The sequence below is a fragment of the Triturus cristatus genome, chromosome 9, assembly GCF_964204655.1.
Source record: "Triturus cristatus chromosome 9, aTriCri1.1, whole genome shotgun sequence".
Classification (NCBI taxonomy): Eukaryota; Metazoa; Chordata; class Amphibia; order Caudata; family Salamandridae; genus Triturus; species Triturus cristatus.
In genome coordinates, this window is record NC_140592.1 from 1,208,542,666 (window position 1) to 1,208,568,871 (window position 26,206).

Below are 26,206 nucleotides of genomic sequence, written 5' to 3' on the forward strand. Positions count from 1 at the left end.
GGACCACAATGCTTTGGGGTAACACGCTGGTAGGACGAGTAGAGTGCGGCCAATCGGATTTTTCTTTATATTCAGGCTCCCTTGAGCCGGTGAGGCGGACGAGCCCATGGCTACGCACCTGCGCGCCTTGAGTGGTACTTTACCTGAGAATATTTTTTGGCAGCCTACGCAGCAACCCTACACACACACACCTACTCCCTGCTGACGAGAGGCAACTACCTCGAAACACGTGTCCAGGGATGGCTAACGCGACATTCATTTTAAACTTTTGGCATAGGCGTACCCGCCGACGCTACTTAATGGACCACAATGCTTTGGGGTAACACGCTGGTAGGACGAGCAGAGTGCGGCCAATCGGATTTTTGTTTATATTCAGGCTCCCTTGAGCCGGTGGGGCTGACGAGCCCATGGCTACGCACCTGCGCGCCTTGAGTGGTACTTTACCTGAGAATATGTTTTGGCAGCCTACGCAGCAACCCTACACACACACCTACTCCCTGCTGACGAGAGGCAACTACCTCGAAACACGTGTCCAAGGATGGCTAACGCGACATTCATTTTAAACTTTTGGCATAGGCGTACCCGCCGACGCTACTTCATGGACCACAATGCTTTGGGGTAACACGCTGGTAGGACGAGCAGAGTGCGTCCAATTGGATTTTTGTTTATATTCAGGCTCCCTTGAGCCGGTGGGGCTGACGAGCCCATGGCTACGCACCTGCGCGCCTTGAGTGGTACTTTACCTGAGAATATTTTTTGGCAGCCTACGCAGCAACCCCCCACACACACCTACTCCCTGCTGACGAGAGGCAAATCTAACATTGGCATCAGTGTGGGTTTACCAAGATGAGATGTTTGGTACCAAACATCTCTATTTTCAGTGAAACCATCATGTAGCTGGGGAACTCATTTTCACCAATGTCCAGTACATGTTTAAAAATGGCTTCCCAGGTCACTTGCACTGGCAGTAATAGGTCTGACCAGCACAGGGGCATATCTGCTCATGCAGATATGCTTTTACATATAATATTAAGCACCCTGCCTTAGGGCCGTCAGGCCTGCTGTAGGGGTGACTTACTGGTCGCACTTAGAAGGCACTAAGTGGAAGGGATGGGTAGCATCTAGGAGTAGAGAAGACCAATCCTGAGCCTCTTAATTTCTGAAGGGTTTCGGCACCTTCTCCAGTACTGTCGAACAGTTAGAAATAAGGTACGTAAGACATAATGGACCTTCAGGATTAAAGGTCAGGATTGTGGAATTTATTAACTATCTACTTGTCCAAAGAATGCGAGACTTCATAAATCTACTTGTCCTTAAAAAAATAAACAAAATAAAAATAAATAAGAACTTGTCCACTTTGGTGCCATGCAGTGATGTGGCAAACTAGACTTTATTATATCAGAACACCAATATTAGCCTATCCGATTATGTTAGGGCATATTTTCTTAATGGGTTTGAATTCTAGCAAGGCTCTAATTTTGTCGCCATTCTGCAAATTTACATACAGGAATAGTAAGGAGATGGTAGATACAGGGCTGAAATGCTCTATGAGTCTACTTCTGTAAACTTTAGTGAATTCCTAAAAAGTCAAAACTCTTCAGCTGTGCAAGGACATATACCTGCAGCTTTTGTGACTTTCTTTAAAGAGGTGGGTCCTTAATATACGAATATGCAGCCCACAATGGTTTTGCACTGATTCTCTTCAAGTTGCAAATTTTAGGATTCAGCAATGCAATCGGAGCTCACGTTTTCTATGAATTCTCACCCTAATAATAAAGGCTCTGCATTATTAAATCTTAATAGAAGTTTGAACAAGTTCTACACGTGGATAAAAAACATGGCTTATTGGCAGACTATATTCTTTCACAGATTTATGTTGTAGTACTCTAAAGTGGCAACAAAGGGCTCCCACAGCAGTGGATTGGGCCTACTTATTCAGTAGACAAAATTACCATGAAAACCTGTGGTCTTTGACCCCAAACAAATGTGCTGGGCATCGGGCGATGGGAATTTCCACCCCTGAAGAGTATGATAACATCACTCGAGAAACAAAATAAAGCATCTTTAGTCATAGTAGGTATAGTTGTATTTATTCACTTCAGTTTAGACAGGGCACCTATACCAGAAGATTTCTGGGCTCTGTCTGACCCACCACGAATAGCAGACAAACCTTTCCACCAAACAGTAGGTCTTAAACTGTTGGTAAAACATTGACTGGTTGCTGTGCTGATAGAGGTACTGATGAAGTGGATTGCAACGGTAATGCTCTTTCTCATGGATACTCTATCCAACCATAGGTTCCTCACCTTTCAATACCCCCCAGCAACCACACTGGAAACGCTAATTGGCGCAATGCAGCTCCTCACAAGTTCCATACTGGAAGTATGCCCTGGAAGTGATGGTTCAGAGCCATGGATACCTTTAACTGCAGATTCCTCACCTTAGAATAGATACCGAAGGTGGAGGTTCTGGAGTGGACTAGGGACCAAACATCTTGCAGAACTGAGCAGGCAAACTGTTCATCCTGCCGGACCGGTCTGCACGGACGCCCATATAGTAACCTGGCAATGTCAAAGACAGGCACTCTGGCGGCAAGATCGATATCCACAACTTCAGGGGAAAAAAAATAATCAAAACGTAGTCACTTGCTGCCTCTCTATCGCCACATATGTAGATGTAGGCTGTTTAAATGCAGGTGAGGGATCCTGTCCTGTTACTGAGACAGAAGGCCCTCCTGAAGTGGCAGTCTGACTGGAAGACACATGCTCATGCCCAGAAGGTCTGGGTACCATTCGTTGTTCTAGTGTGTGTCCTTTCCTTTCCCGAAGAATAGTATTTCCGTCTTGTCGGTGTCGAGTTTGAGACAGTTGTTGTTCATCCAGTCGGCAACATCTTGCATGCATCTTTGGAACTTGTCTTTGATGGTTCTTGGATTGTTAAAGAGAGGATGAGTTGGGTGTCGTCGGCATAGGGGATGATCTTGAGTATGTGGCTTTCAAAGATGTTGGCCAGGGAGTGTCATGTATGTGTTGAAGAGGGTTGGGCTGAGGGATGATCCTTGAGGTACCCCGCAGGTGATGTTCTTAGGGAGTTAGAAGTAGGGAGGGAGGATGATTTTCTGTGTTCTTTCTGTGACATATGATGCGATCCACTTGAGGGCTGCTCCTTGAATTCCAATCTGGTGGAGCCTGTTGATCAGTGTGTGGTGTGATACGATGTCGAAAGCTGCTGAGAGGTCGAGGAGGATGCAGGGTATTGTTTCCCCTTGGTCTAGCAGCATTCGGATGTCATCAGCGTCTGTGACTAAAGCGGTCTCAGTGTTGTAGTTTGTTCTGGAACCAGATTGGGAGGGGTCCAGAAGGTCGTGGTTCTCCATATGTCTGGTGACCTGGATGTTGATTGCATTCTCGATCACCTTGGCTGGGAAGGGGAACAAAGAGATGGGACAGTCGTTTTTCAGTTCTCCTGGGTCTGCGGATGGCATCTTCAGCACAGTCTTCATGTAGGTGTGTTTCCAACTCTGGGGGAAGTGGTGATGGATATGTTGAGGACCTTGGCAAGTTATTTTCTGATGAGTTGATTGCCGAGGTTGAAAGCATGGTGGGGCAGAGGTCTGCAGGGGCTCTGGAGTGGATGGATCTCATGATGGTTGCTGTTTCTTTTTTGGAGGGGGGGGGGGGGGGGAATCAACAAGGTGAGCTGGTGTGGGTGGGCATCGGTCGGCGTGAGGAAGTTGATGCTGTCTGCGGCAAGGGGTTGGGGTGCGAAGTCTTGGTAGATGGTGATCATTTTGTTGTGGAAAAGGTTCCACAGGGCGCCGCAGAGATCTTGTGAGGGTGTGATGTTGTTTCCTATTGCTGAAGGGGTGGTGAATTCCTGGACTATGTTGAAAAGTTCCTTGTAGTTGTAGCAGTCATTGATGCAAGTGGCTAGGGAGCTCTTCTTGGTGTTTTTCAGGTGGTGGTAGCGGTTGGAGGCAGCTTTGAAGCGCATTCGGTCCTCGAGGGTCTTTCTGGCAGGCCATCTCCTTTCAGTCCGTCTACAGTTGCGTTTCTGTGTTTTTAGTTGTTCCGTGAACCTCTAGTGGTGTTGTGTTTGTTTATTGAGGTTGGTAGGTTCCCTCAGACAACTTCGTCATTGCTTGCGGTGATCCAGTTTGTGAAGTTGTCCACTGCTTGTTCTGTGTCCTCAGTGGTGGTAGGTGGGAGTTAAGGGTGTTGGTACAGCGTTGTTCTGATTCCTTGATGGAGTTCGAGATGAAGTGGATGTAGTGGTGGTCAGTCAAGGTGAGCTCTTCAGTCAGGGTTATTTTACACTGTTGCAGGCTGCGAAGATAGGGCCGAGCATGTGTCCTGTGATGTGAGTGGGTTCGGTGACCAGTTGCTTTAGTCTGAGGTTGGCCATACTTACTAGGAGTCAGCCGCGTTGGTGTCGTCCGTGTCCTCAAGGTGAAAGCTGAGGTGTCCTAGCAAGATGTACAGATGCAAGTCGATGGCAATAGGAGCCATGAAGTCATGTTTTTGATGTTCATTTGGAGTCGAAGTTGAGGTGCTCCGTGAAGGGGGTGGTGTGGTCTCTGGTGGTTGTGGATTTGAGGGTCTCTTTGCTGATTACGGCTATGCTTACGCCGTTACTATTGGTGCGTCTCGGTGCACAATCTTGTATACGGCCGGGGTGGCTGTGGCGATGTCAGGTGCTGATGCGGAGTTCAGCCAGGTCTCTGTGATGATGATGGAGTCTGGGGCATGGGTGGTGATGGCGCCCTAGATTTTCATGGCATGTTTTCCAAGTGAGTGTGCACTGATCAGCAGGCAGTTGATCTTTCCGGAGGTGTTGGCGCCGACCTTGCTGCTGGGTGTGAGTGCATTGGTTTGGCTGATGGACGTGGTGTCAGTTGTTTCACTGATGATGCAGGCCAAGCAGCAGTTCAAGCAGGAGAATGGGCCTTCGGTTGTCCTGAGGGAGGCTTGGATGCAGCTGTTCTAGCATCCAGAGCTCGACATTCTATAATCTTTAACAAATGGAATCTAGAGCAAAATCCTTGATTTCTTTGTAATTATGGCCTCTATTGCTCCTTACAGAAGTAGGATTATTTAATATCATGCCATATCGGTCCAACAGAAATCTTACAGCGAAGAACACACCTGCACTGCAGGAATCAGTGCAATCCAGTTTTATTGATTGTAACAAGTTTCAGCAGCTGCCTTCCTTGGACGATCTTGTAGTCAATAACAAACATCAACTTAAATAAAGGACAGGATATATATTTCAATGTGACAGAATGAATATGCTTGTTGCATTTTACATCATTTATCATGAGGCCTGCCCTTTTCACAATAATCAGAAAAGTGTTTTTAAGCTTAGTATTGACAATTATTAGGCAGAGAAGAATCTTTAACTGCCTTGGAGATTGGTTTGCCCAAGCTGAGCTGCAAACATCCATAGCGAAGCCCATCGGCTACTCGTAGCCAGGAGGTTCTAAACTCCAGCCATCTATGAGCAGCCATCTTACATGGATGAACTGCAGGGAACCTGCTCATTTAAGAATAGTATTGCAGTTGTGCTCTTGGAGTACTTCAGAATGCCTTTCATTTGGGTAGTAAAAAACTAATTATTTTCAAGGAAGGCTTGAGTGTATATATACGTGCATATATGTAGCAGACTGTTAGACCAAAACAGTAGCATGTGCACCTTAAACATGCCTCTTGCAGGTACCCTCAGAAAATTCCTTCCATCCTTTAATTATTTTTTTATGTCACTTAACGGCTATTTATCGTTCCTTCCACCTCTTCTGGCCCCTTGTGCATTTTAACCTGTGAAGGTAACTGGCATTTCTCCTTCTAACATACACCACTTTCAGCACAATATGCAGTTGTAAAACCATTGTGAATGTTATTTCAGCATTCCTTTAATTCCTGTGTACAAAAATAACTCACGGCCAGGTTGAGCCTTGTTGGGAGGCATCAGTGAGTTGCAGCTAGAGTCCTATATCCACGCTAGCATGGGACTTGCGATCATACAGTGGCTTGAGCCTGCTATACTCCATCATGCAGGAAGATGAAGCTAGAACTCTTATGTAGGACCTTCCTAATGTAACCACTGCTAAGTGAACATTACGTGCAAAGCAGTCCAACTAACAAAAAGCACCAAACCATTGCCTAGTACATGAATACTCACTTGCCAGGTTTATCCAGCAATCCACCAGATGGAAACTGACAGCACAGGAGAATGTATTCTTGTAAAGCCTGCTGGTTAAACATCCAGTGAGTTGGACTGAGTGCAGTATCTCCTATAGAAACCAGATTGACAAAAGTAATTACTAAACCGATGAAACGTTACCAATATCTCCAAAGCTGCATCTACTCTTCATTTGTGAGAACATAGTACAGAATGTTCTGGATAATTGTAACTAAAACTCCTTTTATATTTTGCTTCAGTATTTGATTCTGACAAGGAAGATCAGTAGTCTGTACAGCTTAATATTTTGTGCTAGGTAAAATACACCTATCAAAATATTGCTCAGTTCCTCTATCAAAGCTTTTGTTCTACTGTCATAGTAGTTGCTAATTCTTCACCTAGGCGCTAAGCTTCCAAACATATTGGTGTTATGAGAGGCATCTAGTACAGACTTGTGAACAAAACCTTACATGATTGGGCTCAGCACCTATTAGACCTCTAATAACAAATCTGAACTCGAAAGTAAACATGCAACTTAGTTGAAAATAGGTATGCGTTCACTTTCCAGTCCAAAACCTGGACTCCAACATCTTGTTAACAGAAGCCTGCAGCTGCTCTGGCTGCACCTAAGTGAATTACACTTCATACAGGGTAAGATGTTTCAAAGTTGCTTGTGGCATTACAAAATAGAAATATCTATGGGCCTGATCTTATTTGTATATAATGAAAAATGGTCATGCTATGAACTACGAAATCACAAATGCTTCTAGGATGAAGTTTATGTACCATTTTGTTATGGAACCGGAGGAAAACATCTAAAATAGGTTTAATCCATGATTTTAGTACGTCTAGTGTTAAAATTGTATTTTAAATGATTGACGTTGTTTTAACATGAATTGGTCTACATGGACCTTTTGTCTAATTAACTATTATTAAACCTTAAAGGTGGGTGTTCAATCCTGTTAAGTAGGGAGTCAAAATAAAGTAAAGGTGAATAGGCAGACTTTTTTGGGCTCTGATAGTCAGAGCCTCATTGAAGATTGTTGTGGTCAAACCTCATGAAGGAATAAACAGAGACCTGAGTAGGTTGTCTTCCTTCCTAATTCATTTAGTCTGTAGTGTTTTCTGAAATTTTGGGACATTTTTGCAGGAGCCTAGAGATTGAGCTTCACTTAAGTTTGATAAGATTGAATCTTGAAACAAGGGAGGTATTGTACAATATGTTTAACAGATGGAGGCCAGCAATGGGCTAGAAAACCTTGGTTCCAACTCGAGTGTGGTATTAAGAATCCCACATAAGACATGTAGCTTGGGATTCCTGTGAGGTTCGCAGGCTATGTAATGGAGTCTATACTTAGGCCAGTCAGTGACACCCCATGAATGAATGAATGATAAAATGTATTGAGCGCGAACGAATGCCTGGAGGTGTCTTTGCACTAAATAGGACAAAAGAGGATTGCGCTGAGCTCCTATTTCTGTATGAACAGCCAAGGTTTAAAGGTCTTTCTAAAAATAGAAAGACAGGGAGCTGTTTTAAGTTCCAACAGCACCTAAAGTAGGGCAGTAGACTTGAAAAAGCTTCTGCCACCCCATGTAATTAGTAGAAAAGCAGGTACCACCACCAAATTCTTGGCAGAGACAGACCGAAGGATCCTACTAGGGGTGTACTGCCTAATGTTGTTCCTAAAACACAAGGGATTGTGCCCATGGAGGGTCTTGTAGGCCACACAAAAAACCTTAAAGACAATGTGCTGCCTAACCCGCAGCCTGTGAAGTTTACTGATGGCCCCTTTTGCGGATTGAAATTTGAGACTCTAGGAGAAAGCGTGCTGCTGAATTTTGCAAAGTCTGGAGCTTCTTCAGTAAGCCTATCAGGAGATTTAGATAAAGACTATTACAGTAATCAAGTTTTGTCAATACAAGAGAAATGACACTGTCTTTAAGAGCTGGTAGGTATTTCTCAATTTTCTTAAACAATCTCAGAGAATAAAAGATAGCAGAGGCGACATTGTTGACTTCTTCCTTCAGCTTGTCATTTAGCATTACCCCAAGATTCCTGACTTTTGGCGCCGGGGTAGGGAGTGAGCCTAATACGGGTAGCCACCAGGCTGGTGGGGCTCAGTGATGAGCCCTGTGGAACTCCACATGGCAGCAAGTAAGGTCTTAAAGTCAACTCACGCAATACCACCACTTGTTGCTTGTTCGAGAGAAAAGACTGTAGAGAGCATGCGCTGGATCCCCTAACCCCAGTCTTCACAAACTGTCAACCAGCACCACATGGTTGACCGTATCGAAGGCCACTGAAAGATTTAGTAGGACAAGGGCTGTGTTCCCTCCCCTATCCAGAGTTGCTCTAATTTCCTTTGCTGCCACCACCAATGCATATTTGTTACTGTGACCTCTCCTAAATCCGAACTGGGTGTCGTCAAGGAGATGGTTATTATCGATGAAGGCGGAAAGCTGCTCATTCATCACTTTCTCCACTAACTTGGCAGGGTAGTGAAAGCCTGGAGATGGGACGATAATTATTCAGATCCATCACATTAAGATTCGCTTTTGTTTTTAGGAGTGGAAGGACTGATTTCCAGTGGGAGGGAAAGACCCCTGCTTTGAACATTGCTGTGAACATATCGGGCAGATGAAGTGCCTCTGGCTCGGTAACCATCATGTGCACCATTTTTGGTGGGTGCGAATCCAGACGGGAACCCGATTTGATTTTAGGGACGAACTTCCTCAGTTGTTGTACTGTAGGGGTCCTCAATGATCTTGAACTCTGTACTTAGGTTAGGGGACTGTGTTGTCGAACGAATGATCGTATTTCTGGCAGTAAGCTTATTAAAGATGGTCAAGCCCGTCTCTTGGAAAAAACTTGCTAAGGAGTCACAGAATGTTTGGCAATTAGCTGAGGAATTACTCGTAGGTACTGTCAATTCTTTTTATGATTTGAAAAAGGGTTTTGATGGAATCACTGGCTATTTTAATTTGTTCCAAGTAGTATGCTGACTATGCAGCTAGAACATGTTTTTATGTTCAGCTAGACTTAGTTTATATTTAGCTTGCTCTGAAGGCTCATAATCCTTACGCCATTTCTGTTCTTGCCTGCGACTTTCTTGTCTGGAGGCTCCAGGAGTCTTGTTGTACCATGGTTGGGATGCCTTTTTATTTTTAGACTTTTGCTTGGCTAGAGTCATAATATCCAGGGCACAGCTAATATAGTAAGTATAGTTCTTCGCCATCTGCTCTATACTGCCCGTTAATTTTAGGAGAGGAGGACATTAGTAGCGAGGTATAATCCATGGGTTGAATTTTATGCCAGGCTCCGTTTAGAGAATTTCGGTTCACAGGAGTATGAACTGATTTTTCCTGGGACAGTATCTGCCAGTTCACTGTGTGGTGATCCATCCCAGTCAGAGCTCATTTAACACGTTCACTTGGACTGTTCATAATGTTCCACATATTAATTAATTTTAGATTTTAATTAAAGATTTATATCATAACGTTTTCTCTTACATAAGTGGGGAATTCAAGAGGACTCTGGGTGTTCATTGCACTATGGAGGGAGCCAATGTCATTCATAGTTTTGCTACTTGTCTGGTGATTAAAAGACATTAGAATTTTTTATTCTAGAAAATGAATCGATTATTTGATTGACTAGTTGCATGGGACTCCAAGTTGATTAGGTTAGGACACTTCTGGGATATTGCCCCACGTTTTGTCGGTATATATTTTAAGGTAATCGCGTAGGCTAGAATGGGAAATGGCACGATTTTGGCTTCAGAAGGAACCACCTATCCCTATTATACTGATAGAGGTTATTACTGAATGTGGTCTAGAAATTTCGATATTACAAAGTGGTATTCCCACATCAAAGCTTCTTCATATTTGGGATCCTAAACAAGCTTGACTATCAACTATCATCTGATATGACCCAGACTGATAGAATAAGGTGTTTTTCTATGGCTGTGATGTCCATTTCTAGGGCCCGGGTTATCACAAAACAGTTTGAATACATTTATAATCATAGCTTTATAGCCCACTCCTCGATGTCAATTATGTTTGGCTAAGAGATCGGTATTTGCTTAACCAGATTCCTTTATTCTGACGTTCTGATACACATTTAAAATTCTCCTGTTTAATATATTTTGGCTGTTTTTCAGTACGACTTCAATATGCCCCAAAAAAACCAAAAGGATTCCTGTGAGGAATTATTAGCTGGCAGGCACAGGTTGAAATAAGAATAAGACCTACACCTACACATCTATGCCTCAGATCTAGTGGAGGATTTATTTGTCATGTGCAGTCTAGCAATTCAGAATACAAAGTGCAATGCTGACGCACCCTGAAGATGAACAATGTACCAGCAGTGCAAAGGGGGTTTGCAGGTTAAGACGGTTACATCTGGCTAAACAGTTCTGGGAATTCTGCTTACATCATTCAATGGTGGTGCAAACGGTCCCCATTGTGAGGGAATCCAATGGGATAGACTGGTTCTACAGGAACGTCAGAGACAATAGCAACTGCCAATTTGCACCCCCAAATGTTCTTCTAAAGCAATTAGCCAAATCTTGTTCCACATATCTCCAGGATGTTTAAACTCAGAATCCAGAAGGATCCAACACACTCATTTTGGATACCAGTGCATACTGCAATTTGTACAACCACTTCCACGTGATCTTTTTCACAAAGACAGTGCGCACAATAATGTAAATAGCAGCAGTATTTAGTTTCAAGTGTAAAGCATAACATGAATGAAATAATGGGAAATCTAATTTTACATAAATCCATGGGTAGATTGTGTACCATATTAGTGCTAATTAACAAAAACAGTAATAAGGCAATAATGTTACAAAAAGCAGATAAAGATGAACAACAGTAACACCAAAAAAGCATTTCTAGACGTCTGAATGTTCACCGTCAGCACTGAGTGTTCTCTGTATCAGTGGTAGCAATCCTGCTTGCCAGAATGAATAACACCCATCCACTAGCTTGTTGCAGCGACCCTGAAATCCACCTTCAAATCGCATTTGCCTGCTAGTAACCCACCGCTGAAGAGAAACGAAAAAAATTAAAAGAATATGTTTAAAACAGTTTAGATGAACAGGATACACGTTTGGAACTCAAACAAGTAAAATAGACATAGGTAAACAACAGATTAAATCAGAATACGCAGACTAAAAGGCTATTTATTTGACAATGGAAAATAAATTCACGTGCAGTTAAAAAAAGCACACCAATTGCAACTTGGCAAGGAAGGAAACCTTCCAAGCTATTAACATATTAGAGTGTACACTTTAGTCCTTCAGCTAAACTTTGAACCCCAGGATCAATGTATATGAAGAACACTTACTAAAAATAACCATTTAGGACAGTCAATTATTTAATGACAACCCAATCAGAATCAACACAGATGCCTGCTAACCAAAGAATAACATAAAACATTCAGAATAAAAAAGAGATCCAATAGTGACCTTGTATACATGAAAAAGAGGAATTAATGATGTACATATTAGCAGCTGATTCTAATAAGTTATATGTGGAGAGAAAGAAACCTATTTTATTATATTTAGGCATTTCTTGGTATGGGAAGTTTTTCCTTGGATGGATAAAACAAACTGATTCAATTATGCAGAGATGCATTTATAGACCCATGTTAAACAAATTTGACAGTTGTAAAAGTGGATCAATATGTAGCAGCTTTCATAAAGCTTACCTCTTCTTGTAATTTTAGCAATTTTCTTCTGCGGGTTTGCCTAACTACATAACAGCTCATTCCAAGAATATGAAGATTAGAAGAGAGTATGGTTAATAGGAGACTCAAAGTTGGAAGAGGTTATTTGCGCTATAAGTGCTATTTAGCAGTGGCAAAATAGGTTGTCCCTTCAGAGAAGAGAGTTAAGATCGAAGTGAAGGGTATATGTGTTGTAGGGGTAGGTTGTACTGAAGATACTAGTGGAAAATACATTGTTTCAAAAATCTTACAAATGTGATAATAACCAATTTTAAGGAGTGCCCTGTAGCTTATAAGGAAAGTAATATTTGTGGCAGGAAGGTTTATTTCTCAAAAGTGAGATGCAAGAAGCCGGTTTAACAACAAAAGGCAGATTTGTGGAAGGCAATTAGACCTTGAGTGGCTTCAAATGTCAATAAAGGGAGTACGGAGTAAAAGTTATGGTGTTTGTAGTGAAAGGAGGAGACGTCAGCAGGCAGAGAGCACGTATCTGATGTGTGAAGTAGATACAACAGGAGATGATATCAGTTTAATGGAAGATTATGGTTCACTGTTAAAAAATCTGGAAGGATTTGGTTGTGGAGAGGTTTTGTTACAAGGGGATCCATTTTATTCAGCCAGAGCGCCTTCGATTCATTTAAGTGAGATAAGATTAATCTTTCTGGATGTTTTGAAACAATTGTGAGGTTTTAGTGAAGGAAGGAAAGGAGTGTCAGTGGTGGAAAGAGCATCAGGAGTGGTGTATAAAACAAAATCATACTGAGGGGAACAAATGATATCTGTAACTGTTACCACATTTTAGGAGGATCAGGAAAACGGAGGGGTTATGTGCACACGGTTCATCTCCAACAGGGCACTGTACCCATGAAACATAGCTTGTGGAAGTATTGGAATGGAATGTTCACACTATGGTAAAATCTTACGAGCTGAGGTGACAGCCACTAGAAAGGTAGTCTTCCAAGAAAGATGCTACAATGAAGCCTTAAAACCAGGCAAAATGGGAGGAACCATTATTTTTGGGGGGATAAATCCAAATTTAGATCTCAAGGAGGAGGCAGTGTCCTTACAGGAGGGAAGGCTTTTTCAGGCATTCTAAAATTAATTTAATAACAGGATTTTTTAAAAAGAGCTGCCTGATCTGGACCTTTCTTGAACGTTGCAATAGCTGCATGGTGGACCTTGGTGGTATAAAATTGAGATTATGATTGGGCCAGATGTAATAGGGGTGGAAGAATGACTTTCTTCTGGCACACAGCAGGATTGTAGCCACTCTGCTGATAACCTACAAAACATTTCCTTTTATGGAACAGCAAACTCTTGACAAAAGAAGTCTGGCTTCTTTCAGAATATCCACGCATGACTGTGGAAGATATAGATGTACATATCTAATCTTAGGAGCCAAGCTGCCACATTCAAGGAAGTCAAGTTGGGGGGGAAATACCTGATATGGCAATCTGGTTAACTGGTCCTGTTTGCATGGCTACCTCTTGAAGACATTTGTAACAGGGCCAGGAACCACTAGTGCCTAGGCCAATCTGAAGCAACGAGGGTCATTGTCGCCTGTTAGTTCTGGACGTTCAGTAAAACTGTGGGGGGAATCAAAGGAATTGTAGGAAAGACGAACTGTTCTTGACAAGTTCATCAAAAGAGAATTGCCCAACAAGCCTGGTGCCAATATTCTACACACAAAGTCTTGCCATTTTTGATTTCAGATGTCACTAATAGATCTACCGTGAGATAGCCCCATTCTGCTAAATATTTGTCACCCAAAGACCATTTGTGATTTTCTTAGTAAAATCAACTTATGAAATCTGTCTGTTGGTTTAGGATTCCTGCCTTTATTGCTCGCCTCGGGCCAAGGCCCACAATCAGGTTCTCGGACTCACAAGCCCTTGTTTGTTGGCTAAGGCATGGTCATTGTGTTGGCTGACTTTAAAAGGATCTTGCTCATTGACGGAGGTGGTAGGAAAGCCTTCAGAGAAATGTGGACTTCTTTAACTTCCAGGTAACTGTTGTGGTGGGAACTCTTATTCCCTGGACAGCTTTCTTGCACTGACAGAGCTCCTACATATGTTCCCCATGTCCAAAGAAATTCATCTATCAAAACTGTTTGGTTTGGAGTTTACTGCTGAAATCGGACTCCTTGGAAGAGTTTCTTTTTTGCACTACCACGAAACAGACTGTTTCATTGTTGTTGACATGAAGAGTTTGTTATCCCAGTTGTTCTCTTTTTGGGATGCGTTCTAGACACTTCTGAAGAGGTCACAAATTCAGGACTATGAAAATGCAGTAAGACATGGACTGTAGTAGGGAAATTAGTTGGGCTGATGAACTGCAGTCAATAGAAGATTACACTTCTTCTAGAATGATGGCACTTTCTCCTCCATAGGAAACACTTTTGCTTGCATTGTGCCTAGCACTGCTCCAAGATAAGAATTTACATCGAAAAGTCACTGACTTCTGGATGTTGATCAGTAGACCTAGACTGAGTAACATCTTTGTTGTTCAAAAGTTAAGTTCCACTTTTTGAGAGTCTTTATTAGCCAATTACCTAGATAAGGGTTGTTAAGCGCATTGGCAGGACACGCTTGCAGAGAGATGTACATGACGGTGGCTGCCAATGGCTCGAACACCAATGCTGTGTGTATTCCAGATACCTATAGTCACTCCTTTTGCCTCATGGACTGGTTCTTGGTGGCAGGCGTTTTACGGGAGTCTGTGGGGGCAGTTGGAACCTTTCTGTGTTCCAGGGCAGTGGATTTGGGGGAGGGGTCAGGAAAGGAGCAGGAAGTTGTGGCATCACACCTGGGTGGGACTTCCTAGTCTTATTCCTTAAACCTAGCCATCCTGGTCACCATTTTGAAAGGTGTGGGCACGATTAGTCCAAACCTAAATGGTCAGGACCTAGTATTTAAACCCTGCAAAAACACTACCTGATGCACTGCAATGCTTCTGGGTATTTTCTGCTTGGCTAGTTTCCATGCCTTCCCTCTGTTTTTATGTCCCCTAGTTTTGCACTGTTGCCTTGTTCCTAGCCTGCCTGCTTGTGGTTCTACTGGTGTGCTGGGAACTCCTTGGAGTAGTTTTCTGCCACTGTCTCATGCCTCCTGTTGGAAGTGTTTTTTTAGAGGGCACTTTCCAAGTTCTTGTTCCAGATGACTGGCTGGCAAAGAGGGTTCCGCAGGAGATTGCCCCCTCTTCAAGTCTAGAACTTTCTGACTAAAGAAGCATCTAGTATGCACAGCGTTAGATTGGTAAGCATATGTTCCTAGACGGCAAAGTTGGATTGCTACTAATGCCATGCATTCTGAACAAGTTTGAGGTGCAGATTTCAGACAAAAAGGAAACACTGCTTATTGGTAGTGTGATGTTCCTACCCAAAGACTAAGGTACATCCTGTGCTTCTTTTTTATAGTATTGAGAAAGTAGGCATCTTTCAGATCTTAGCGCACAATTATTCCCATGCAGGAGGGGAGGAAAAATATGATAAAGGGATAGCATATGAATGTTTCTCTTTCGATCTACTTGTTGGCCCTGCGTCGATCCATATATTGCTCTGAATTCTGTATGCTAGGCCTTATTTATGAACCACAAAATATCTCGAGTAGCTCCTGCTTCCTCTGTCTGAGGCAGGGACTGGTTTGATTACATGCTTCTTTAGCAGTATGGAGGTCTCTTTTCTTAAGCTAACAGAACCTCAATGTTGGCTTTAGTGGAAGAGGTGCTGGAGTTACCTTGAAATGTAGAGTGTCACCATCTGATTGTGTTATTTTCCCACTCTTTCAAGTGTAAAGATACTGTTCACTCAAAAAGAGTGGCCCCCGGAGAGGGGGGGGCCCATCAAGAAATCACTTATGGCTGCTAGAAAAAAGACACCGAGGTGCTGGCAGCTACATTGAAAACATTTTTTGGACCCTCCCCACAAGGTAGGGGTTTCTCTGGCCCTGCAAGAGGACGGAACCCTCAGAGGATAGTATAGGCAGTCTCTGTGTTTGTCTTGAGATTTGAACAATGTTTTCTTCTCAAGACCCACAGCCTTCATGGCCTTATTCTTCATCCTCACCATTTCCTCTTTGATACGTTGCACAAACAAGAATGAGCTAAAGAAGGGAAGGCTTAATGATTTCAAGTTTGCATCAGGCCTCACTGTGTTAAGGTGCAATAAGGATGAATGTCACAAGGTGATTCTACGGCAACACGCTGACAAGTCAGACTCTAAAATGGTACTGAGTAAAGATAGCCTTCTAGTATCATCTCTTCGAAGTCCTGCATACAATGTTTTAGGAGGTCTTTCATAATACACTTGAGACTACCCCAAATGTCTTGCCTGTAAAGCCTTAGGAGGGCAGTGACATTGGCCGTCTTAGGAGTTTGAGGAAAAACATGATCACCTGGAGATCTTTGAGGTGACAGCTGCAATTTTCGTGTAGGCAACAGTGATATTTGCTGTGAAACAAATCTCTGAGATAGAAGGAGATTATGAGGCTGCAGTGGGTCTTCAACAGGGATGATAAAAAGTCTCTGCCGCTAGAAATATCCTATGTTTTTTCCTAGCTGTATGAGGCTCTGGAAAGAAATTCTAAGCTGAAAACATAGACGACAATCCCAGAGACGTTGAAAAGTGCCATGACAGTGGTAGCTCAGCCAATGAAGAATGTGGGACGTTGAAAGGATTTTATGAATTGATGTCAAAGGAGACGCTGTTGTGCATTAGGAGTTTGTCAGCAGCACGGGCAAAACCATTGCATAATTTGAGCACTTGGATGTCAAAGACTTGCTGGAGCAGTGAGGATGGTGGAGGAGCATCATCATCTTGGATGGCAAGCCTTTTAGTGCTGAGGTTTTCAACAGGGATGCCAAGGTCATAGATCACAACTGTATATATTACTAGCAAGAACGACAATGCTGAAGCAGTATTTCAGTTACACCACCTTTCTGTGACATTCTCTCCGTAGATCCTTACCTGTGAAGGCTTGTGGGGTGGAGTAATCTCCCCAGTGAAAATATTTTGATCCCTGCTGGGCTTGATAGATCTTTTATTCTCCTTCATTGTCAAATCTTCCAATCTGCCATGGAGTCTTACTCTATTTTGAACCCCAAGGTTCCTTTTTGATTTTTTTTTCTTTTTACAAAAGCCATAATCATTTACAGAATGAGAGGAAAAAAAACACACCAATCTTGTCTGAAGAAGCTTTTTTTCTCCAACAGGCAGGGTACTTAAAATGTGAAACAGAGAAGACATTCCGATTGGAAAAAAGTCTCCAGAAAAGGAAGAGAAATGTTTGTTTGCTTGTGAGATGTAAAAGATAGCAGGTGAAATAAAGAGAATTCTAAACTCAAACGAGCTAGAAAACAGAACTGACTGTGTGGCAACTGCCAGTCAAAGCATTATGGGTAGTGCCTGGGACAGATTCTATTTAATAAACTAAAAAAATTAAGAAAACTTACAACGCAATCCTATTAAACTACACTTTTTCTCATTAGTTAGACAAGCAGGCAGCAGTTGTGGGATGGATACTACAATGTAGTTTTGAGACAGGTTTTCTAAACTACTTCCTCACAGAAAGTCTTGCCTGCAATATGCTTTTCATGGGTGCTTCGCAACATCTGACCATCAGACAGACCGTGCTTTGGGTCTATGGGTGCCTGCATGGAGTGAGGAATTATTCTGATGTTTGTGACTATCAAAGAAGATCCGTACGATGCAGAAGTGGACAGTCCACCCCCCACCATCCTTTTACTAACTACAATACAAATAGCACAATCTTCATTTATCCTTAAACTGTAGTTTTTTATGAAAGCTTATAATCAATGTGATTTATCAAACATATACCACTCTGTTGTTAATAGCACCCTTCAATGTGTATGGATTTGATTAATAGCCATCAAGCATGTAGGTACATGTACAAAATATATCTACATCAGTTAAGTTGCAGCTCTGTTAAATGGATACCATTTCTTTAATCAATGAAATAACTAGGAAATTATTTCAAAAAAGTTCAAACAATAAATAGAACAAATAGTGACCCCACCTGATTTTTTAAACACTGACAGGATTAAATAAGATCGCAAAATTTAATACCAGAAAGGTGGAAAATAGTTTACAGTGACACCACCACAAAAGCGGAGACAGCAAGAACTATATACAAAATAAATTAAATCCCTTTCTTCTTATTAGGGACCAAAAATGGGTACAGTGTAGGCAAGCATATTTAGGGATATTGGCTTCCAACAGAGGTGCTCAGGGTTGAAAGGGAAGAAAGCTATAGAAGAAGCTTTAAAAGAGAATACTGTTGCAGTCCTCTGGGCAGAGAAGAGAAGTGACCCAGAAAACCAACATCATTAAAAGCGAAGTAGGATGTTTTTTTCTAATCTCAAACCAGTTGCTAGTAGAGGATATACAGTGAGAGCAACACCTGTTTATATACTTGCGAACAACTACTAACGAACACGGCCTACATTTGTTTTGGTATTGCGGCAGTAGTGCTCCTAATAAAGACAAATACAATTAAAAAATAAATAAAAAAAACACACAAAAATACTGTATAATCTAAATACACCTACCAGCAAACATTTAAGATCCAACAGTCGTTCTTTCTTTAGGATGACCAGTGCTGCAAATCCACAGAACGTGTAACCTCCGTGTGCTTCCATCCCAGGGACACCTCCTAATCCACCCTCCCAGTTCTGGCACCTTGTTTAAAGACCAGGGTATAAAACTGAATTACTATCTGCACTTTGGACCACAAAATGGTTAAATGGACATAATGAAAACTTCATAGAAATTTCACCCCAAATAAATAATGTTATCTTAACAGAGCAAGCGTTGTTGCTGGTTAATTGCTCTTTTCTCAGGAGAAATGCAGTCCATAATAGTCAAACCATATAAAAAGAAAAATCCCTTAAAATGTAGTTTTCAGTCATTTTTCCCGCAGGAGGTTGAAGATTTTCATTGAACTTTTCCAGCTTTAGTAGGAAAGACTATTCCATTATCTCAAACACCTTGCTCAATGTCTCACTCTTACTATCATCATATTTTCAGTGGAATAACTTCTTCAATCATTAATACTGAAGGACCAATAAACTTCGCCTTATTAAAAGTAGGAATAAAAAATACACTAAAATGTACAGGTGTCTTAATTTGTCCCAAAAAATTGCATTTGTTTCATAACACGATGAAGTAATCCTTAGGTGTAGTCAGTTAAACATGGGACACGACTGGACTAATTGGCTTATGGTTTGAGACAAAGAATATTCATCACATGACCTCCAAACGGTTGTAGATCTAGACGCAGTGGAAGCTGTTGCATCACATGGGCCTCTAATTCCCAAGTGGCACCAATAACAAATATACATCAAACCCTATAATTACCTTACCTCAAAATCCACTCAGGTGTGCCTTCAAATAAAGTAGGGGTAATGATATTCGTTAAAGAAGCCACTGATGCAGCACAATAAGCGCTCCTAAGAATAAAAAAAATAGACAAATCAGAATTCACTTACTTTTTCACCCCAGTATTACTTTATGAAGTCACAGACCATTTAATGAAAAGTAGCCAATAAATTAGGTCAGCTAAACCAAGCATAACAGTTTTACTAAGAAGCCAAGTGTGATTTGTATAGATGAGATGCTCTAAACAATTAGAATTATTTTACTTTGCATTCTGCTCAATGGTGCAATTGGCACTGATCACAGGACCATATTTTTTTATCTAGTGCACACAGGTAAAATAATGGAGCGAAAGAAGGTCAACATCACATGTGAACCTTAAGGATAATCCAAGTCACGGACATTGCAGCCATCAGTTCTAACTGTGCTGAAGCAAAGGGGAGAAGAGACCAATCAACCTGCCAGCATTTCGGATTCTCTCAGCTAAAACATCAAAACTTGTGACGGAAACCAAACCACTCAAAAGCTTATAGTTCCACAGATATTATGCAAGTCTTAATTATACCGTATTCATTTCTGTATTGTTACTAAGTCTTTAAATGTTGAGTTTTGAAAAATATAATCCAGTGAGCTAGAAAGTAACCAGCATTAAAGCATTTTTGATTCGTAAAATTTCACCTTAGCTCCTCCTGGCTATCTTTGGCATGAATTATTGCAGCATAAACATACCCATCTCACAATAAAGACTGTACAACAAAAAGTTTAAGCTTCCATCTGTTTTTAGGCCTCATCGAATTTCAATATAAAATGGTGCATTTTGCCATTCAATAAACTTTAGAGGCCACCCGTGGCTCTTCACGATTCACAACCTCTTGATGTTCATGTTTTTTGTTATATTGTAAAAAACAAACATTAGAAGGCATACTTTAAAGAAGGCAACATTATACAAAGTTAGGGAGACCAATACCCATATCACTTAAGAATAGTGCTGGGTGCCTTTATATGCATAAGGTGAACGAGTGCAATAGACTTAGTGAGACAGAGTAAAGGTGATCAACTTGTAGTGAGAGTTGATACGTTATTCGTGCCCTCTTTTATATGGCTCTCCAACTATTAGAAGATGCCGACAAGGTTTCCACAATTTGAATAAAAAAATTGTTTTATTCAAATGCCAGGCAGCATAGATTTCTACAAGTTTTTGAGTAGGGCAACTGTATACCTTGCCAAACATTATACACCAGACAACTTCACAAATCTAGTTTTACATCCAGACATGTATGTATTGCATGCTCAAAGAAAGGAAGAAAATTGCATCAAAGCATATAAAGACATTCCAGGGTTCAAGATGTGAATGAGTTCACAAACGTGAGGTAGGATTTACTCCTCATGAGGCTAAAGTTGCACAGTCACAGATAAGTGCTCTGATATCGACAGCATTACGCGAGTGTACTACAAGGCCAACCAACAAAGCAATACCCACAAACAGTCCCAACCAATGCAGGAAGCTTGGGGGTAACAGCTGAGATTATGAAAATGTACTCACGACAAACTAAACATTAGACATCTTAAACTGGCACATTACTGGTCTGTGTGAAAATATATAGTCAGAACTAACCGAACATCAACTTCACCACCGACGTGCATGAGAAAAGAGCCATTTCGTTGTTTCAGCGCCAACAAGAACTCCAAAAGCTTTTCCCTGAAAAACAGAAAAATAACACATTTAGGCTCTAGTGGACGATCAACTTCTACAATACCAAGGATGGGGCAAGCTTCAAGTAATAGCCTTTATCCTTATACAATATATATATATATTTTTTAAATACGTAGAGCGAAACATAAAGTAAATTAACATATGTGCCGTCTGCAATTAGATAGTCACTTTAGATCTCAAACTCTTTTGATGTGTAATCATAAAAATGAGGCTTACGTGTTCTCCTACAACTATGTAAGAAGGGAGCGCTGGTTGCTTTGGAGATAAGAGGAAGCAGGTCCATCTTGACACCCAAACATGACTAACATTCCTTCAGCAACTTGAACATCTTTGGAATTATTCACTATCTGAATTACTCTTATGTGGGTATTCCAATTCCCACAAATTGATGGACTACACATTTGTAAAGCAACCGGGCACTGGCCTTGAAAATTAACACAATTTTACCTCCTCTGGAATTATTACAATCCCTAGTTTCAATCGCTGGGAAGTAATTCCCAGGCCAAGAGACATTAGATTTTAAAAAAATCCTCTGAAGAAAGCATGAGTCGAGAGGTTTACTCGTTATTTACATTTGAAAGGAAATGTGGTTGCAGCCAGAGCACCCCTCTACATCCCCATTTAAGGGTAGGGTGGAAGAAGGGGACATTTATATTATAATATATATATATATATATATATATATATATATATATATATATATATTTTTTTTTTGTTAAAGACTTTTATATAGCGCGAACTAGACCCGAAAAATCGGGTATCAGAGAGCTTTACATGAGTACTAGTTTCGTTACAAATGGACACATTCATTTTTGTTAGGCACGGGGAGATTAAGTGATTTGCCCAGAATCACAGGATGTTGAGCGTCGCTGCCGAGATTCGAACCCGGTTCCCCAGCTTCGAGGTAGACCGCTCTAGCCGTGAGGCTACATCCTCTCCGAGGACATGCTTGTTCAGACAGGAATGGTTACCTGCATCGCTTGGTTGAGCAGCAACGCTTGCGCCAAGATCTTTTATAGAGCAAGTGTGTATGTATTAATTGCATCACCGCACATAACAATCACCCGTGTATGCAGAGGACTGTAGTTCAGCGATTAAAAATCACACACTGCAAACACATCAGTGAATACTGGAGCCATGTAGAGTTGAAAGATTTCTTTATTTTATTTATTTATAAAGTTTTGTATAGCGCGAACATGACTCTAGTGGGTATCTGAGCGCTTTACATGACAGGGTCTAGTGTAACATTTGGTCTGACAAAACACAAAAAACAGGAAATACATGTGTGAGAATCAAACAGATTATAAAGTATAATAGTATAACACCGATTCGTCTAGAATAAAGACCGTAATAGGAGGGGATAATCCCCATAGGAGTATGCGGACGATACATTATCAGTGAGACCGGTATATTGTCTTAAGGTAAAAACATTTTCAGTAGAAAAAATTTGGCTTCTTTTTTGAAGGCGGAGGTAGAGGATATTAGGCGAATTTTCGGTGGTAGAGAGATCCATATCTTGGGTGCAATAGCCGAGAATGCTCCGGCACCCGTTTTCTTTTTGTGAGTACATTGGGGTTTCAGAAGCAAGGTGAGCGCGCTTCGTGAGTTTCTGCTGCCCCTTGATTTTTCTAGCTTTTGAGCCAGGTAGATGGGGTATTGAAGTGTAAAGCCTTATGAGTCATGCAGGCAATTTTCAGCTGGATCCTTGCCTCGTACGGTAGCCAGTGTAATGATTTTAGATCCGGTGAGATGTGCGTTTCTTTTTGTTCCAAGGACAAGTCTGGCTGCCACGTTGAGGGATGCTCTCTCTTAGGAGGGGCCAGTTTGCATCGAGGTAGGCCACATAGTGTGGCACTACCATAATCCAGCCAGGGTAATACTAGGGCTTGAACCGTTTGTTATAGGTCTTCCTCTGGTAGATAGGGTTTAAGTTTCGCAAAATGCTTAGTTGATTATTCGCTCCTATAGTGGCTGCACTGATGTGATCCTGCCTATTTAGGTGTTTGTTTAATGTGATACCTAGAGATCTAGTGGAGTCTATGATGAGGGGAGAGCATTTGAGGGCTGTAAGATGATTCAACCAAAGATCAATTTTTGGGCTGTGTTTCGGTGGGGAGATGAGAAGACATTCGGTTTTGGCAGGGATGAGTTTGAGATGGTTAACCGTGAGCCACAGGTGTGTGTTTTGAAAAAATGGAATTGAGGGATATGATGTCCTCTGGGGAGGCGATTTTGAGATACATAGTGATCCACCCACAGATGTATAAGTAAGTCAAAATTTCCCCAGATAAAGTGTAGACCCCCACAATGGTGGAAAGTACACACTAGTTGTTTAAATACCCCTCACACACCAAAAGGGCCCTTGGTGTCATGCTTCATCATAGGGGTCTTCCCGCCCCTCTACGGGACGGGGCGTGCTACGACCTACGTGTACGTGGGAGCACTGGTTTTGTGAGACAACTATGTGTTTTAGTAGGGTGTGAGAGGAAGGGTCGGGGGTGAATTGAGAAAGTGAGATAAAAAATACCTGGCTCGTCGGTCTAAAAGATTTTAATATACCTATGAGCTGGTATTAATAAAAAGTGGGGGGGAGGAGGTGTGTATGCCTCAACGAGCTGTGCCTCCTATGTCTGCCGACATGTTTCGAAGCTCCCCAAGCTTCTTCTTCAGGACCATAAGGATCCCTCCCTAAACTCACAGTGCTGTGTAATAACGTGAATAAAGTGTAGTGTAAAAGAAAAAAAGTTTTTTATATAAAGAATGTATATATTGCCTAAATGGGTCTTCACGGCCAATATACCTGGAAAAAAACACATAAATGGGGAAAGAATAAAGACATTTGTCCTCTGCTTAGATGTAAGTACCATCGAGAGCATTCAGTGACCTGAAAAAAAGTGATAGAATAATCTACTTTTATCATTAGTCAGCTTACGTGACGTGTCTCAGTGCGACGTGGGGCAAGCAGTAGTACATTGATAGCCACAATACACAACAAAAACACACATAAAACATAAAACACACACTCTAAAAAATCTAGAACAATACACCAATATTCTGTCCAATATCTCTATGATGGCTCTTAGTTTGTGGTAGGACAAAAAAGGGGGTATACATACTTGATTCCTGTAATATCAACAGCGTCATGAGCCTAATGCACGGGTCGTAGGAGTGCCTGATAGGCTATCTGAGAAAAGAAAGTGGACAAAGTACTTGCCTCTGGATTTGATCAAAAAGTTGTAAGTCAAAGTTCCCATGGTTACGTGGTTTTCTATCTCGGCTGTGCCGTACTTACAACTCCCGGGTTCGCTGCCCTCCTAAATACGACCTCACCGTGTGGCTCCGTAGGACAAGTGAGTCCATGGTGAAGGTCCGTTTAAATACCGTGTAAAGCCGGTATCGTTAATTGATACTGGCGCGAAAGGAAGTTAGTGGAGCTTGCCGGCAGGGTTACACTCATTCTGCCAGTGATGACCCGGAACCGGAAGTGTCCGGGTTCGCGTGTGGGAAATAAATAAATAAAGTGAACATATGGGAAAAGCCCATTGCGGGGAGGTGCCATACTCATATGTATGACAATTAAGAAAAAGGACTCTTGTCACCCCAATCGATGTAACCATGAACGACAGAACCGGAAATAATATGGTTTTGTCGATCGGCGAGTAAAGTGAGAAATACCCCAATGAGGTATGGAAGGGTATATTTATCCTGGGTCAGAGACAAAGTTCTAGTAAGTAACGCTATACATGGGTATTGAAATTACGTGGATTAGCCCACAATGGGAAGCGGAGGAGGAGTGAAAATGTAGGGGCCATACAATATGGTATAATTATAAATTACCAGATTCATGATGGGAAACAAAAAGAAATATGTATTCTAGATGATTCCAGGGAAAGGATAGCTTGCTCCGTAGGAAGAGGGGGTTTATTGCGGGTGTGCAAGGTAGCGCCCAAAACAAAAAAAATTTTGTAATGACAGGAGCATGTATTCCCCGGATTACATTATAGGGATAATTTTTGAGGAGAAAGATTGCGATGGTTTGAGCCAGGGAGCTAGTTTATACAAAAGCTCAGATTGTCAAGATAGAAGGATGATAGAGGCTCGCAATCCTACTAGATTACTAATGTCTTTTTTCAAAACTGAACAAAAAAGATTTATCTGCATAGGGAAGTCATTGGTACATGCCTACCCAAAGTTGGTTCAATGGAGCGTTTTACTTCAAGAAGTATATATGCGGGCATATGGACTAATGTTCTCATAATTTACACAGTAGGTCGGCCTTATATGTGACAAAGATAGCAAATTTGAATGATACAGTGTTACTCCTCTGGTCCCATTCGCTGCCATTCCTGAACTTGATGTGTGTACTCTTGTTTGTAAGATGACATGTACTGCAATTACCGCATGGGTAATGTCCCTGTACAGGGGGTAGTGTGCATTCAGATACGGTCCTTTGTATTCGCCTTGGTCTTGTCCAGACGAGCACTGGCGTCTCCTGAACAGTTGCAATCTCAACATCACAAAACCAATGTTCGCGCACAGGAGGGGTAAAAACTTGAGAGATATGCTCGTCTGGACAAGACCAAGGCGAATACAAAGGACCGTATCTGAATGCACACTACCCCCTGTACAGGGACATTACCCATGCGGTAATTGCAGTTCAGGAATGGCAGCGAATGGGACCAGAGGAGTTTCACCAACTGTAACAGCAGAAATGTAATATACCTAATCACCTGCCCCTGTGGGCTAGAATATGTAGGTATGACTACCAGAGCGGTGAAAGTACGCATTGGGGAACACCGAAGTAATATTAGGTGTGGTAGAAGCACAACAAAGATGTCCAACCACTACCTAACCACAACACACGGAGTGGAAGATCTAAAATGGACAGTGATAGAGCGACTGGAAGGAGAAAACGGCCTTTTCGAGAAGGAACAACGTTGGGTGTTCCGTTTGGGAACACACATCCTGGGACTTAACGATGAGATCCCATGGAACCAATTCCATCGATGAACATTAGAAATTTTTGTGTAATTGGAATAACACTATCATTCAAATTTGCTATCTTTGTCACATATAAGGCCGACCTACTGTGTAAATTATGAGAACATTAGTCCATATGCCCGCATATATACTTCTTGAAGTAAAACGCTCCATTGAACCAACTTTGGGTAGGCATGTACCAATGACTTCCCTATGC

At 41.8% G+C, this 26,206-nt stretch overlaps 1 protein-coding gene across 3 annotated transcripts in view; it reads right to left on the reverse strand.

Annotated features, from left to right (window-relative positions):
- FNTB (farnesyltransferase, CAAX box, subunit beta) overlaps positions 1-26,206 on the reverse strand; it is a 155,613-nt gene that overhangs the window by 42,493 nt on the left and 86,914 nt on the right. For all 3 annotated transcript variants that reach the window (XM_085627226.1, XM_085627225.1, XM_085627224.1), the window contains 5 exons: positions 20,911-20,994; positions 19,283-19,369; positions 18,470-18,599; positions 11,090-11,222; positions 6,178-6,289 (listed from right to left, as the gene is read on the reverse strand). In XM_085627226.1, the coding sequence (XP_085483352.1) occupies positions 6,178-6,289; positions 11,090-11,222; positions 18,470-18,599; positions 19,283-19,369; positions 20,911-20,994 (546 nt within the window). The remainder of the gene's footprint in view (positions 1-6,177; positions 6,290-11,089; positions 11,223-18,469; positions 18,600-19,282; positions 19,370-20,910; positions 20,995-26,206) is intronic.